Here is a 14124-nt window from a genome sequence, read left to right as displayed (position 1 = left end):
TCCTCCAAATCCTCTGGGGGACAATGTAGTACCCTAGCTCCAACAGTTACCCATGCCTGATGTGTCACCAATGTCTGACCCAATTTGTTTTAAAAAAGCACACCTATGTATACAAGAAAATATGCACCACTATTTCCCACTAATGGCACTGATCTGGCCTAACTATCTCTGTGTGTTTCTGTTATGAAAGGTCAAGGCCTTTCCTGCTCTTTTGCTTCTTGTGAGTCAATCTAAGACCCAGGTTCTCAAACTTTTTACCCCTATGATCCCCTTTACATACACGAGGAATTTATTCCCTCCCCCCACCAGCTCGACATTGTATAGGAATAAACATAAAAATCAAAATACACTGGACCCTTGTTATACACTGGGGTTTGGTTCCAAGATCCCCTGTGGATAACAAAATCCATGGATGCTCAAGTCCCATTAAATATAATGACATAGCAAAATGGTGTCCCTAATAAAAAATGGAATATCAAGGTAAATTTATACTTTTTTGGAACATTTTCAAACCGTGTATGCTTGAATCTGTGTATAAAAAATCCATGTATAAGAAGGGCCGACTGTATAAAAATCTTTTGGTTGGCAAACTCTATATGCTTTGTTTCAATATACTTTTAAAAAATATTGTTAGGCTTCATATCATCTCAAGCTAAAGCAATTAAAGATATTACACACTTTGGATGTTTTTCACCTTTGATGATAGTTTTTGTGAAACCCAGAGAGAAGTAATTTTCCACAGGGTGTCACTACTGAGCTTGCAAAAATACATTGGTGTTAAAATAAAGTAGTGGAAGTAGAATTTTTGGGAAACTGGTTTTAAATTACAAGGTGGGTTTGATGCTTTTGTTCCCATCTAGGAGTATATGACAAAGAGATTAATTCTCAGAATTATTTTTCAAACTTCTTCATTATCACATTGCCCTTTATTAACAAATCCCCACCAACAGCTAAAGATATTGAATATAACCACCATGGCTGTTCATTGTAGAGGAGATGAGTAGAGATGAGTATGAAAATAAGTACTCTCCAGATAGATCTATCATTCAAAACCTCCTGACAAAGTCTGAAAGAATCCAAAATTCTCTGCAAGATAGTTTGGAAACCTATTGGACATTTGCCATAACAGATGACCAGACTAGAAATACAAAACATATGCAAACAACAAAATCAACATCATCTATACAGCACACCCCCAACATGTCTAAAACATGGAGCATATATATAAAACACAAGTTAAATCCATATGTTAAAACATGATTATTATTTATTATTATTAACCTTTATTTATAAAGCGCTGTAAATTTACACAGCGCTGTACATACAATCTTTTTAATTGGACGGTTCCCTGCCCTCAGGCTTACAATCTAAAAAGACACGACCCAAAGGGAGTGGTGGTGGGGAAGGGGTGTCTCTAGTAGGATAATACATATAAAATACATAGCAATACAGGAAATGATTCAATAAAACAGGCAACAAAAGAACATCAAATAGCAAGTGACAATTATGCAATGCCTGGGAACGCTTCTCTGAACAGGGTGGTCTTCAGCTCCGTTTTGAAGCTGGTTAAAGAAGTGATGGCTCTTGTTCGCGGGGGAAGAAGGTTCCAGGAGTGAGGAGCAGCGAGTGAAAAGGGGCGAATCCGGGATGGGAGAGAGGAAATCCTGGGCTGGGACAGTTGACCTTGACAACCAGAACGGAGGGCCCTGGTGGGAAGGTGAGGAGAAATAAGGTCTAATAAGTAAGGAGGGGCCAGCCCATGGAGGGCTTTAAACGTTGACAGCAGGAGCTTATATTGAATACGGAAAGGGAGGGGGAACCAGTGAAGGGATGCCAACACAGGAGAGATGTGGTCAGAGATTTGGAAGCATACTGTACTAAGAGTGAGTTTTGCCCTGTAGTCTAAATGAAATGGAAACCAACATTCATGCCCTATTATATTGCTGTTTCTATATGCGACGGTCAGGAGCACCTGTTATCAGCTTCGGTTGATACGCCAGCTGCGACCTTACCTGGGCCGGGGAGACCTTGAAACAGTGATACATGCTCTGGTAACCTCTGGGTTGGATTTCTGTAACGCGCTCTACATGGGGCAACTCTTGTACCAAACCCGGAAGCTTCAATTAGTGCAGAACATGGCAGCCAGACTGGTCACTGGATGTTCCAGGTCCAGCCATATAACACCTGTTCTGCATGATCTACATTGGCTGCCTATTCGCTTCCAGGCGCAATACAAGGTGTTAGTTATAACCTATAAAGCCCTAAATGGCTTGGGCCCAGGGTACTTGGAGGACCACCTCTCTCCATATAATCCACTCCGCACACTCCGGTCAGCCGGGAAGCAACTTCTGAGGGTTCCTTCTTTGAAACATTCTTCGACTGCACAGAGGGCCTTTTCAATCTCAGCACCGCAGTTATGGAACTTGCTTCCCGAAGAGCTCCGCTCAACCCCCTTCCTCAACCAATTTAGGAAGAGACTCAAAACCTTTCTCTTCGAACAAGCTTTCCCCCAGATGTTGTAACGCTTCTTTCCCCCTCCCTGCACTTTGGCTAGTATTTGTATGGTTTTTAATCTGTGTTTTTAATTCTTGGTTTTTAATGCTGATATTGTATTGTTTTATTTATCGTTTGTTGTTGTCATGATGTTGTAACCCGCCTTGATCTCAAGGAAAGGCGGGCTATAAATAAACGATTTATTATTATTATTATTATTATTATTATTATTATTATTTATTACTTCAATGGTATTCTATCAATATAAATTTCTAGTTTGATTTTTCTGTAATCTAAGGTATGGGTCAGTTCAGTTGATATTACAGCTAATGTTTATATGGTCAAATTCCATAAGTGGTTTGGCATGATGACAATTAATATCAATTTAACATTAAACTTTTATTTCATGTCTAGTTTTATAAGACACAGGCTGTAATCCACACAGCTTTCATAAGTGTTAAGGGAAGGGGAAATTGTTTGGTACCTTAAGACAGCATCATGCTAACTGATAAGTCTCAATTTTGTTTTGATTCAAGGACATTGGCAATAAAGCTGAGTATTTTCTTTAATTAATAGCCATCTCACTGGCAACTCAGCTGAGTGGCTATTTATCAGGCTCAATTATTGTGTTATCGCAAGTTGTGGCTCAGATTTTGAGATGTGTTCACTGTTTTCTATATCACAAAGCTGTAAGGTATAGACATTTATTGCATGTTTTTATTTTGATATTTTTGTAACATCTTCTAAAACATTTCATGATAAATGAGCTAATAATATAAAAGACAGTAAGCATCAGATTAAACTAAACTAGACAAATCATCATGAGTATAAAAATGTATCATAAAAAGCTTCCCAGAACAAAAATATTTTAAAAGTATGTTTAAAAGCTGCAAGAAAGAGTGTGTGCATAGCTGCTTTCTATTAAACTTCTCCTACATGAGTTGATATCATTTGTCCATCAGCAAATCCATAGGTTAAGTAGAAACATCACCAGTTGCCCAGGACCAACTAGTGAACAATTGGGGAGATGAAAAAATATAACTTGAGCTTCTCTTCTCCAAGGACAAACTGTAGACTGTATACCACAGGGACCCATTTATGCATGTACTTCTCTGATGACTTTAAAGTATGATTCATCTTTGTGGCACAAACAAGAGGAGTATCTTTTTCAATTAGGCCCAAAGATGTGTCCCTGAAATTCCAATCCTATGCTTCAAAGTACATTGCAGTTAGAAAAGCAGGGTAAAGGGGCAGTGAGTGCTTGTAGACTTTTATTTTTGATGACAAGGAACATTACGATATTGGTTGTCCTGAACAGGATTTTAATTATCCTGATTTCTTTTGGGTTTTTCTTCTTACTAATTCATCATTCCACTTCCCATTATTCATTCATGCACTTGCTCTTTTAGTGCTATCATCCCTGAGGGAAAGAACCACTTAAAGGCAATGTAAGAGAACTTGGGAACCAATATTAATGTGTTTTCTGTTTCACCCTTGACATTGTGGTTTTCTTTGAGAAGCTTCAGAGTGAAATGCACACATGTAAAGAAGGTGGAAAAATATATGGCAGGGAGAACTAAAAGATGCAAGAGGCTAAATATTCCATTGTAACATTAAGGAAACACAGGGGAAAAACACATAGCTATAAACCTTACACAGCAATGCCTAAAAGATGAGTAGAGGCACTGTGCAGGCAGAAACACGCATCACATCATCAAGAACTCTGTGTGCAATTAAGCATTGTGAGCTGCACCTGTAGAGTTCTTTTTAAAGAAGATCATTTTAAAGAGGTTTCTTAATTTTATAAATCAAATGATCTTTAATTTGCAAATATTCTGTATAACATATGCTCTCACTTAATAGCCCTTCTACAATCAGAACATTCCACACTGTAGTTTTTATTCTAGTTTGGAAAATTTGGGCTACAAACCACTTGCAGCCCAAAGCAGTTTTTCAACCTTCTCAGGGACTTCATATTCTTCAACATTTGAAGGGGGCAGCCAGGCTCTTCCTGTTATGATAGAAGTCCATTACAGGTCAGGGGGTGCAATAAAGTACCCATGTGCAGAGAAATCACCAATAGTGCAGCCCGAGAGGCTTGGATAAGACATGATACAGATTATTTTTAGATTTTTTTAACACCCTTCACCCCATTTGGGGTTTATCTTTCCAGGGCTCAGAAAACCAATGTAACTTTCCTAAGTCCCAGTAACTGCCCCTCCTGTTGCAGAGAGTTACAGCTTAAACTGAATATTTTCCAAATGGTTACTTCTATGAATTTATAAACAGTGCAATGGTATATCCTTCTACTTAGATATCATTTCTGTTGTGTCCAATGAGATTACAGGAAAATGTATTAATCTTCTGTTTTGTTGTCCGCAAGAGAGTCTGAGTCATTCTGAAGAATAACAACGTTGTCCTGATACAAGGAGTTGCCAAACCCAGCAGTGGTTTGCAGTTGTCTCCTTCGTCTTTTGGAGAAAATATAGGCTGCAATGCCTGCACTGATAAGGATAAGCATTACCAGGAGACCGACAATCACAATTGTGCCATGTGCTGATGCAGGAACCTTTGCTTGTTCTATGGATTTAAAAAAGGACATTTGAACCATTAAATATCTTATACTATGAAAACATGTTGAGTTCCCTTTATATGATGGGCCAAATTTTTTCCTAGACAGATTAGCTGAATGTGTGCACCGAAAACTTAAATCCTTACATAGTAATATGATTGGGGGAAGGAAGGAGAGCAGAACCTGAACATGCATAGGAAAAGCTTTGGTATTTCTTGAAATATATACACATTGCCCTAAGGGTATGGCAGTTTGTGAAGGTATACAGTCCCAAAGATGTTGGCTGCTGAAGTGAAGGTGAACAAACCACAAATGTCCCTGAAGGTAAAAGTATATCTTTCTTGACCCCCAGCTGCTTCTTCTTCATGGACTAGAACACACTATGCTAATTCTGTGCATGTGAATTTGAAGGAAAAATTCCCCCACTTATATGTCTTTTCATCTTTTTGTATAAACTCTATAGATTTCTTTTCATTAAACACTCACACACCCCCAAATTGTAACATTTCTTTATCTATGCTCCTCCTGATTTTCTTCCCCCCTCCTTACATTCAGAAGCATCAGGTTCCAAGCAGTGCAAGGATGCATCCCAAACTGCTAGAATTCCTTATGGGCATAATTGTTTTTGTTGTTTTTGTTGTTGTCAATATTTCACCTGTGTAAAATACTTTTTTAAAAGCAGTCCCTTTCATCTGCCTGCCAAAGATTATATGCCCAAGCTCCTTAAGAACATTTGCTGCCATCTACCCCCATAAACATCCTGCCTGCTACTGAGTTGCATGGAACATACAAATGTTTATCATTTGAACTGGGTTATTTTCAAGAAACAGCCTTACGTTTCTCTTCTGTAGGCTTTTTAGTCGGCTTTTCGGGAACTGTAAAATAAAAAAGTATGTATGCACAATTAGATCTATCTTGCAACAAACTACATCGTCATGAATAATTCCTGAAAAAAATATTCTCAACATAATAGTAGGAAGATAAAGATGCATGTGTTGTTGTTTTTAAACCCAAGCTTGTGATCTCGTGTTTTCATGTAGATGCCAGAGCTTAGGAATCAAAGACTGGAAGACATCTTTTGTGTTAACTTGGGCAATTTAAGGCACAACAAAGTCCATCAGTGAACCCAGGGTTTGAATTAGCAAATGAGAAAGTTGATATATGGTCCATATTGGTGGCTGGGATAGCTCTAATATTAATTTAAACTGAAAGGTCTTCCTCCCCCCCCCCCCCCGCCTCATTATACACATTTGAGGAATAGCTCTCCTTTTTTGGAATTCTGGAAAACAGGAGAAAAAGCACAACAACACAGTATCAAAAATCAAATGATGCACACCTCCAAAGAGTCCTGAAGCCATGCAGAAGCCACACTATGGTCCTTTGGACCAGAGCAAAAAGGAGCCAGGATGATATGGCTCCTGCCAGTGTGGGTTGGGTCCTATGTCTGTGGTCTGCTTTGGGAGCAGCCCATGCAGTCAGTGCAGTCCTGACCCACTTGCTGCCAGAGTAGACTTGGCAGTTTATCAGACAAGGGAAATTGGAAATATAATCCAATGGCAATCCAAACGCAATCATGGGGTTTAACATTATTGCATGGTAGACTACCACATGCAAATTTGGGCAATGCCATGCTATTTTCAGGCAATGAGAAGCCAGTTCAAAGGCAATTTGCATTCACATAAATTCGCTAAATTAGCGAATTCACATGAATACGTTCTAGCTGCACTTTCTTTTCATTTGAAATTAAGAGAAAATCCTCCCATGTGTTAATCTCCTTGGGCTGATCTTTTGTGCCCATCTATTTGAGCTCTTGGTGTGCTACTCAAAGCTTTCCTGCAGTAAATACCTTTCAAGATTCCACCAAAGACTAGAAGGAGAGTGAGGCTTAGAAAACTATAGTTTTCCCTTCTTAATTGCTACCCTACATTGTCTACTTGGGTAAAAGGTAGAAATAGAATTCAAGCTTTTAGAAGGTTGTAGGAATGAGATGTAAAACTGCAATGTCAGTGAATAACAAAAGTAAATTAAAGGCAAATAAAAAAAATAACAACCTACCATTCTTTCCTACACAGAAAATAACATGGAAAACTGTTGTCAGCTGTAATCATAGCTGATGTCCCTGCATGAATTATTATATTTCTAAAAATGAAAACTAAGATTTCCATAAATGTGACTGATTCACTGGATAATATTTTGGCTTGATTTTGGGAATCTAGAGTAACTGAGGGGCAGTACAGCCACTGGCACACTTGTGACGTCAGCGATGTGCAGTGACGTGCGGATGCTGCATGACGTAAGGCCCGTCTGCCAGGCCTGAATCAGCTTAACAGTCAAAGATTTGACTTGGGATCTCTCTTGGCCAGTCCACTATGCAGATTCTGCATTCACAGATTTAACCATCTAAGACTTGAAAATATCTCCCCCCCCCCTCCAAAAAAATATCCAAAATCAAACTTTGGTGTTCACAATTTTATATATGGGGCACCATTTTACTACACCATTGCATATGATGGGACTTGAGCATCCATGGATTTTAGTATCAAGAAAGGGATGGATCACGGAACCAAATCCTAGTGGATATAAGGGCCCTCTGTACCATAAAATAAATAAAATACCCAGGTAGGACAACCTTCCCATCCAGGCGTTAGAAGCACAGAAACACCATGCTCAAAAGCCTTAAGAAGACCATAGATACAGATATAGCAAAGATATGGTGATGAACTAGCATGAATTTCATCACCATGAGACTTCCCCGATTGATAATGTCCAGGACCAATTGAATACCCCTTTTATTATTTTTATTATTTGTGATTTGTTTTTAACGTTGATGTATTGTACTTTTTAATCATTTTTTTATTGTTTAGTTTTATAGTTGGGAGGCAGGGTTGGGTCAGGGTTTTGTGGGGCTTGTTGTTTTTATTGTTGTATATTGTATTTTCTTTGTTGTTACCCGCCTCGATCCTCAATCGGAAGAGGTGGGATATAAATAAATATTTACTATTATTATTATTATTATTATTATTATTATTATTGAGTCTTGACGATGGACTAATAACTTTGAGTTAGGACACAATCACATCTCAAAGATATGACAGCTGTAAAGGTTTAGGATTAGGCACAAGCTACTTCTGTTTCCAAAACCCCTTTCTTCTGGCTGATCTCAGAGGATTTCTCTGTTACTTGAGCTCTAATGGTAGAAGAATTGAAAAAGGATAGAACAACAGTGAACCAGGTCCAGACTTTTCTTGAGCTCAGAGACACAGCCACAGTGTTAGCATGAAGTCTGACCAAGACAAAGACAGTGTTAAATAATTCCTAACATCCCTAGATTAGCAGGCCTTTTGTTGGCCTAGCACTGGCTCAACTGGCCCTTAGCTACAATGACCACTTAGGACTGTGCTCTGAATGGTTCCATATGAGGCTTTATCTACACATCACAAATCTCATTGTCCTGGGTTCTGCCCTGCCCATTGGTGGGACAATCCCATTGCCCAGCCCATTGCCCACTCAATTTTACAGGCCTTAATAAATGACATTTTTTATTATTAATCCACTGCTTCTTTCACTGATTTTCTTTTTTACCATGGAAAATCAATAAAGGAGAAAGGGCGGGGGGCGCCACACAATAACTTCTAACTGCCATCTTAAAGAATCTTCATCTGGCTATACCGTAATTAAATAAATCAGCTCAAGTCTACTCTCTAACTGAATACCATAGTCATTGGTAAATCCAGTATTTAACAATAACAATTTAAGACTTACTCTTGGATGTTTTACAAATAAATCCTTTCTCTGGATAATTGCAGCCTTCACCAGTCCATTTCCCATTTTGGCTATTCATGGAAACGCATTGTTCTCGAAAAGTAACTCTATGGCCATCATGTTCATATGTTCTAAGAAATGTTCTAGGTACTTCATATTTCCAGTTCATAAAATCCACTTCAGTGTTATCTTGCCAAATCCACTCTCCTAATTATGAAAACAAGTGACCAAAAAGGAAAAAAACAGTATAATAGTTGTAAATTGATACTGAAATACAGTTTTAAAATATACATTGACTTTTGTCCCCTCAAGCTTTTTCACTGTGGGCAAAAAAATATGTGTTTTGCATTCATATGTGCCTGTTCATGAGAGAGACAGGGATATATAGAGAGACAAGGGTTATTGACTGATTTATTAATCCATTTTTGTCATCGCTTCCTTTCCTTGGGCCATATGGGACCCTTCCTTTGATAGTTGTCTGAATCTCATAATCAGGTTTTGGATAGGTGTATAGAGATGCAGTGGGAAGGAAGAACTGGGAAATTTTATACAGGTATCTTGACAGAATTTTTTTTTAAAAAAATATTGTTCTTAAATGTCTTTCTTTCTCCAGCATAACTATTACACATTTATGTTACTTGAACACTCTTCTGCTACACTGCTAACTGAATTTTTAATTTTTACATAGACATCCTACTTTCTTAATGAAAAAAGAAGTTTGTTTTTGAAAGAGCTGCAAACTTTTATACTGGACATTTTTTTAAAAAAAATGTAGATCTGTCTTTCCATGTGTCCTTACTTGGAAATGATCACAATGAAAACAGTGGTTGACAGAGGAGGCTGTAGAGGCTTGGCTGGTCAGGATCCATCCTCCCGGTGGCCGGGTGCTCACTGAGGGGCCAACCACGAGGGATCTGAGTGCCCTCTGTCCAGCCAGGCTGCAGTGGGGCCCTCTTTTAGAGTCACACAGATAAGGAAGTGGGAATAAAGGGACCCACTCCAGTCTCCTAGTACCATAGAGTTGGAAGAGGTCACAAGGGCCATCCAGTCCAACCCCATTCTGCCATGCGGGAACTCTCAATCAAAGCATCCCCAATAGAGGAAACACACTGAAGGTTACTGGGTGAAAGCTACACACTCTCAACCTGGAAGGGTCAACCAGTGGTGCCAGTAAGGTTCAGAAGCACTGGTTGACCACTGCCTTCCTCTTGGGCTGGGAGTGTATGGTTTTTACCCAATGTCAGTGTGGACAGCATCCAGTGTCAGTGTGGACAGCACCCATGCACCCCAGAAAAAGAGGGTGTCACCCAATCTGACCCTCCTCCCACTGGGCCCCTCTCCTGGCTTTGATGGGGCAAGGAGATCTTTGCTGAGAGGGCTGAATGCACCCTTTTGCCCTGCAGCCCACCCTTGGGGATGGGGATGGGGGCACCACTGTGTAAACCTCTGAATAATTCTTGTCAAGGTTGACTGAAAGGGACATGATTCATTATGATCCATTAACTCCTCTACCTTTAGGCTCCAAAAGGGAATTAAACAAGGATATCCCTTGTCCTCACTGTTATTTGCTATTGCAATAGAGCCCTTAGCCATCTCAGAGAAAATGAAAACATAAGGGGACCCAAAATAGGAAGAACAGCACATAAATTAAATATCTTCACAGATGATGTGATCATCCTCCTGAAACAACTCAAACAATCCTTCCCTACCTTACACACCATTAAACTCCTTTGATACTTTTGCAGGTTTCCGAATTAACTACTCAAAATCTAAATTGCTATGCCTCAACATTGTTCATGAAGACCAACTAGACATTCAAAAAGCTACCAATCTTCAGTTCTGTGTGGGGGTGTAACACTGCAGCCTTTAAAAAGAATTAGACAAAATTTGTTTGGTCAATTTTTCTATGTATTTTTATTGTTATAACCCGCCCTGATTCCTTGTGATTGGGCAGGCTATAAATAAATAGTTTATTTATTATTATTATTTTATTTATGGTTCAACTTGTGCAGAATTCCTAATAATGTTGTGTTTCTCAGTGAAGCTGTAGCATCTGAAGGAAGTTTACTTTTAAAATGAATATGAGAAAACTTGAAGTGTCAAGTAGTCCAGTGTTTTCATGCTCATTCAGGAGCTAATCCATATAAGCATGCACTGAATTATATCCACATTCAGTTGGAAAACTCTTTTCTAGTCATAACAAAGGGTAGAGGTTTGTATAATGATGGAAGCTGTAAAATGCTGCACTTTTAATTACAACTGATTTTGAAAACAGATAAGAATTTTAAAATAGTACTGACTATCAATAGATATTTTGCTTAAATAGTCAGTTATCTGATTCAGTATTAAATGCATCCATATTTTAATGCTCAGGAATATTGCAAGCTGAATGCTATATTTCTGATATGTTTTTCTACATTTCATAATACTAAATGTGCATGCATGGTCAGTGTTCAGCAGACCAGAAACAAAAATGCAACTGTGTGCATACTTGGTAATGAAACTCATGTTGTCTTCTATGGAGCACATGCTCAGAGAAACTGAGCTAATTTTTTGAAACATCTTCTTTGAATGAATGAATGAATGAATGAATGAATGAATGATGTTATTAGTTTCTTGAAAACATCTTATACAGTAGTTGTTCTCTATTCAGATCTAAAACCATCTTGCACTCCTGTATGGGCTTGGGAGACAGATTTAAATATCCAGCCAGAGAAGTGAAAAGTGACCAAATCTGCAAGTGGCTGCACGATAAGATTAGTTGTCAGAACCTATATGGGGCAATATCAAGATACAAGACAAAACTTTTGGGAAATGGATGAGATTTTTTCTGAACACTTGGTGAGAAGCCAAAACCAAAATGAAGCAAATTTGCTAGCACAATTCCAGCAACAAAGTGTGCTTGATATTTTAACATGCTGCAGTACAGATAAATATTGAAAGTTAAACAATTACCATCCACATTTTTAAATAATCCTATCCAAAATTCTTTTTCAGTGAATTCTTGAGTGTGTTCCAGTAAAAAATTCATTTCAGCTAAATCTTCTATGGAAGTCAAAGTGCCACCTGAGAAATATGAGAAATGTGTTATTGTTTCATATTTATTGAAATAAAGAAATCATACTTAAAAATAGAAAAATGTCCTTCTAAAACTATTCTGGTAATATTTTAAACATAATAAGTAAATATTACTCATATAACGCTTAATGTATAAGCCTTGTTGTTAAGCTTCTTAAAAAAAACACTAGCATTATGACCCCTCCCCCCCCCCCAAAAAAAATCCTCATGACAGGTAACGTTCTGTTCACATGGTGCTTGGAAAGACATGAAAGAGCAATAACAACTTATACAGGGCAAATATATTAAAAAAAACCCCTCCATCTAGACTCTCTAGAGAATCTGATGAAAAAACAGATCCAATAGTCACCTCTCCCAAAATATTTCTCATACCACCTATCATGGACAATTTAGCTGAAATGGGACTTGGAGGCATTGTTTTGTTATAGTTCAGGTCCTTTTTGGCTGAACACTCCCAATAAATGCTGCTGAGAACTCTTATTCAGTGTTATGGTAATTAGCTAATAAAGTTCCTTAGTGCTGTCCTCTATGTAATACCCAGCCATATTGCTCTATTTCATCTCAAGCCAAGGAGATGCTAGAAGTATTACAAATTAGTTAAGATCTCCCTTGCATGAAATGGTATTATGCTCTAATTCAAAATATGACTCACCTAGATGAGCACATAGCATGGATGCTCTAGACCAGGCTACTCTCATAGGGTAGATGGTATAGCAATGAGCCCGAAAAGGAATCCAAGATCTGTGGTATACTTTTGATTCTGGGCATCTTCCTGGGTCTTCAGGAGGGTCTGTTGGGATTATACCTAAAATGGAACACATATGTTTTAAGGATAGTTTTCATCCCAAATTCCTATAGATACCATAACAAATTGTTGGTAAGAATGGTTTATCTGCTCAGAGCAGCACATCCAACTTCTGATCTTCTAAATTGTCTTAACTGCTGAGCCACCACACCCACCCCCAATTTATCCATCCATAATTTTGGCCCCAAATCTGCCCTTGACTCATACCCGAGATTGACTCACACATGAGTACATACAGTAATTAGTGAAGTATGGGGTTTGCCTTACTCCTGTTTCCTGCCTGTTCCTTCCAAATGTGTATGTAAAAAAATACATTGCTTTTCTTACCATGATACTTCTCACAGACAGAGAAATATGTTTCATTGCAAGTGCCTGTTTTCCAGTGACCATCAAGGTCCAAGTAGATGCAGGCAATTTTCTCTTTTGGCTCTTCAGCAGCCCAGTTGGTATACATCAGCCTCCAGTTACTTATCCATTTGTATTTCTCATTGGTCTACAAGTATAATACACACAGAAGTTCACTTCTAAAGTAGATTAGACATAAGCAAAAATACACATGCCTATGCTGTGTATGCCAGGAAGGTGTGAAAGAATTGTGTGGGCTAGCACTGCTCATTGCAAGAAGTGCACAATGGCTGGGTGGGGAGGGGGGACTGAATAGGAAAATAACTCACACTGTCCTTTCTAAATCTTTGGTCTCTTCTACACTGGCCAGGCTGCTCATGGGGTATTTTTGCCCCAGAGCTGCCCTGCATTCTCCTCCATTACCTTCACACTCCTTAGTGATGTCAGGTGGCATTGCCATGCTTTCTGCTATATCACCTGGCACTGTTGCCACTCATGTGGGTCACTCTTTCTGAGATCAGAAATGAGGCACCCAGCACTGATCACATGGCTAGATGCCTTGTTGTGACCTTAGAGGGAGCAACTTGTGTGAGTGGTGCAAAGGCCAATTTTACTGGAAAATAGGTTATATGGAGAGATGTCATTCCATCTGCTCAGTTCACTTGCAATATGATTGCTGTTTCCAAGATGCTGATGCTATTTTATGGGTTAATATTAAAACTAACTCAAGTTAAACCCATTCTGCAATCTTCAGAAGGTCACTAGGATGTTCTAACTCTATCCCATAAAAGTTCTAACTCTATCCCACTCAAAATCACTGGGATAGTTAACTTGATGGCAGCTAACAACAAGGAAAGTGCTCAAAGTATCTTCTTGAGTAATCTGGAGAAATGCCGGCAGATCCATGTGTATCAATGGATGCATGGTCAGCCCCAGCATATCATTCAAAATGGCAAATGAAGTCTAGGGGGCTGAAAACGTTGCCAAAGTTGTTTTAGAAACACTGCTAAATTTGTGTCAAAATGTACATTTAGTTTAGCTCTCAAAAAGATAGACAAGTATTAATATA

The 14124-nt window shown here is 38.6% G+C and overlaps 1 protein-coding gene across 1 annotated transcript in view; it reads right to left on the bottom strand.

Annotated features, from left to right (window-relative positions):
- Nucleotides 1–3232: 3232 nt before the first annotated feature.
- Nucleotides 3233–14124, bottom strand: part of LOC149309945 (macrophage mannose receptor 1-like) — a 46668-nt gene continuing 35776 nt past the window's right edge. Inside the window, exons 25-30 of the mRNA XM_089534020.1 lie at nucleotides 13038–13203; nucleotides 12558–12710; nucleotides 11783–11893; nucleotides 8828–9034; nucleotides 5902–5940; nucleotides 3233–5073 (exon numbers count right to left, since the gene is read on the bottom strand). Coding sequence (XP_089390146.1) covers nucleotides 4850–5073; nucleotides 5902–5940; nucleotides 8828–9034; nucleotides 11783–11893; nucleotides 12558–12710; nucleotides 13038–13203 — 900 coding nt within the window. The 3' untranslated portion in view covers nucleotides 3233–4849. The remainder of the gene's footprint in view (nucleotides 5074–5901; nucleotides 5941–8827; nucleotides 9035–11782; nucleotides 11894–12557; nucleotides 12711–13037; nucleotides 13204–14124) is intronic.

Source organism: Sceloporus occidentalis, unplaced genomic scaffold, assembly GCF_023333645.1.
Source record: "Sceloporus occidentalis isolate IW3139 unplaced genomic scaffold, rSceOcc1.0.p SCAF_7, whole genome shotgun sequence".
Classification (NCBI taxonomy): Eukaryota; Metazoa; Chordata; class Lepidosauria; order Squamata; family Phrynosomatidae; genus Sceloporus; species Sceloporus occidentalis.
Note: the sequence above shows the minus strand (reverse complement) of the source record. Positions and strands in the feature narration are given on the sequence as shown.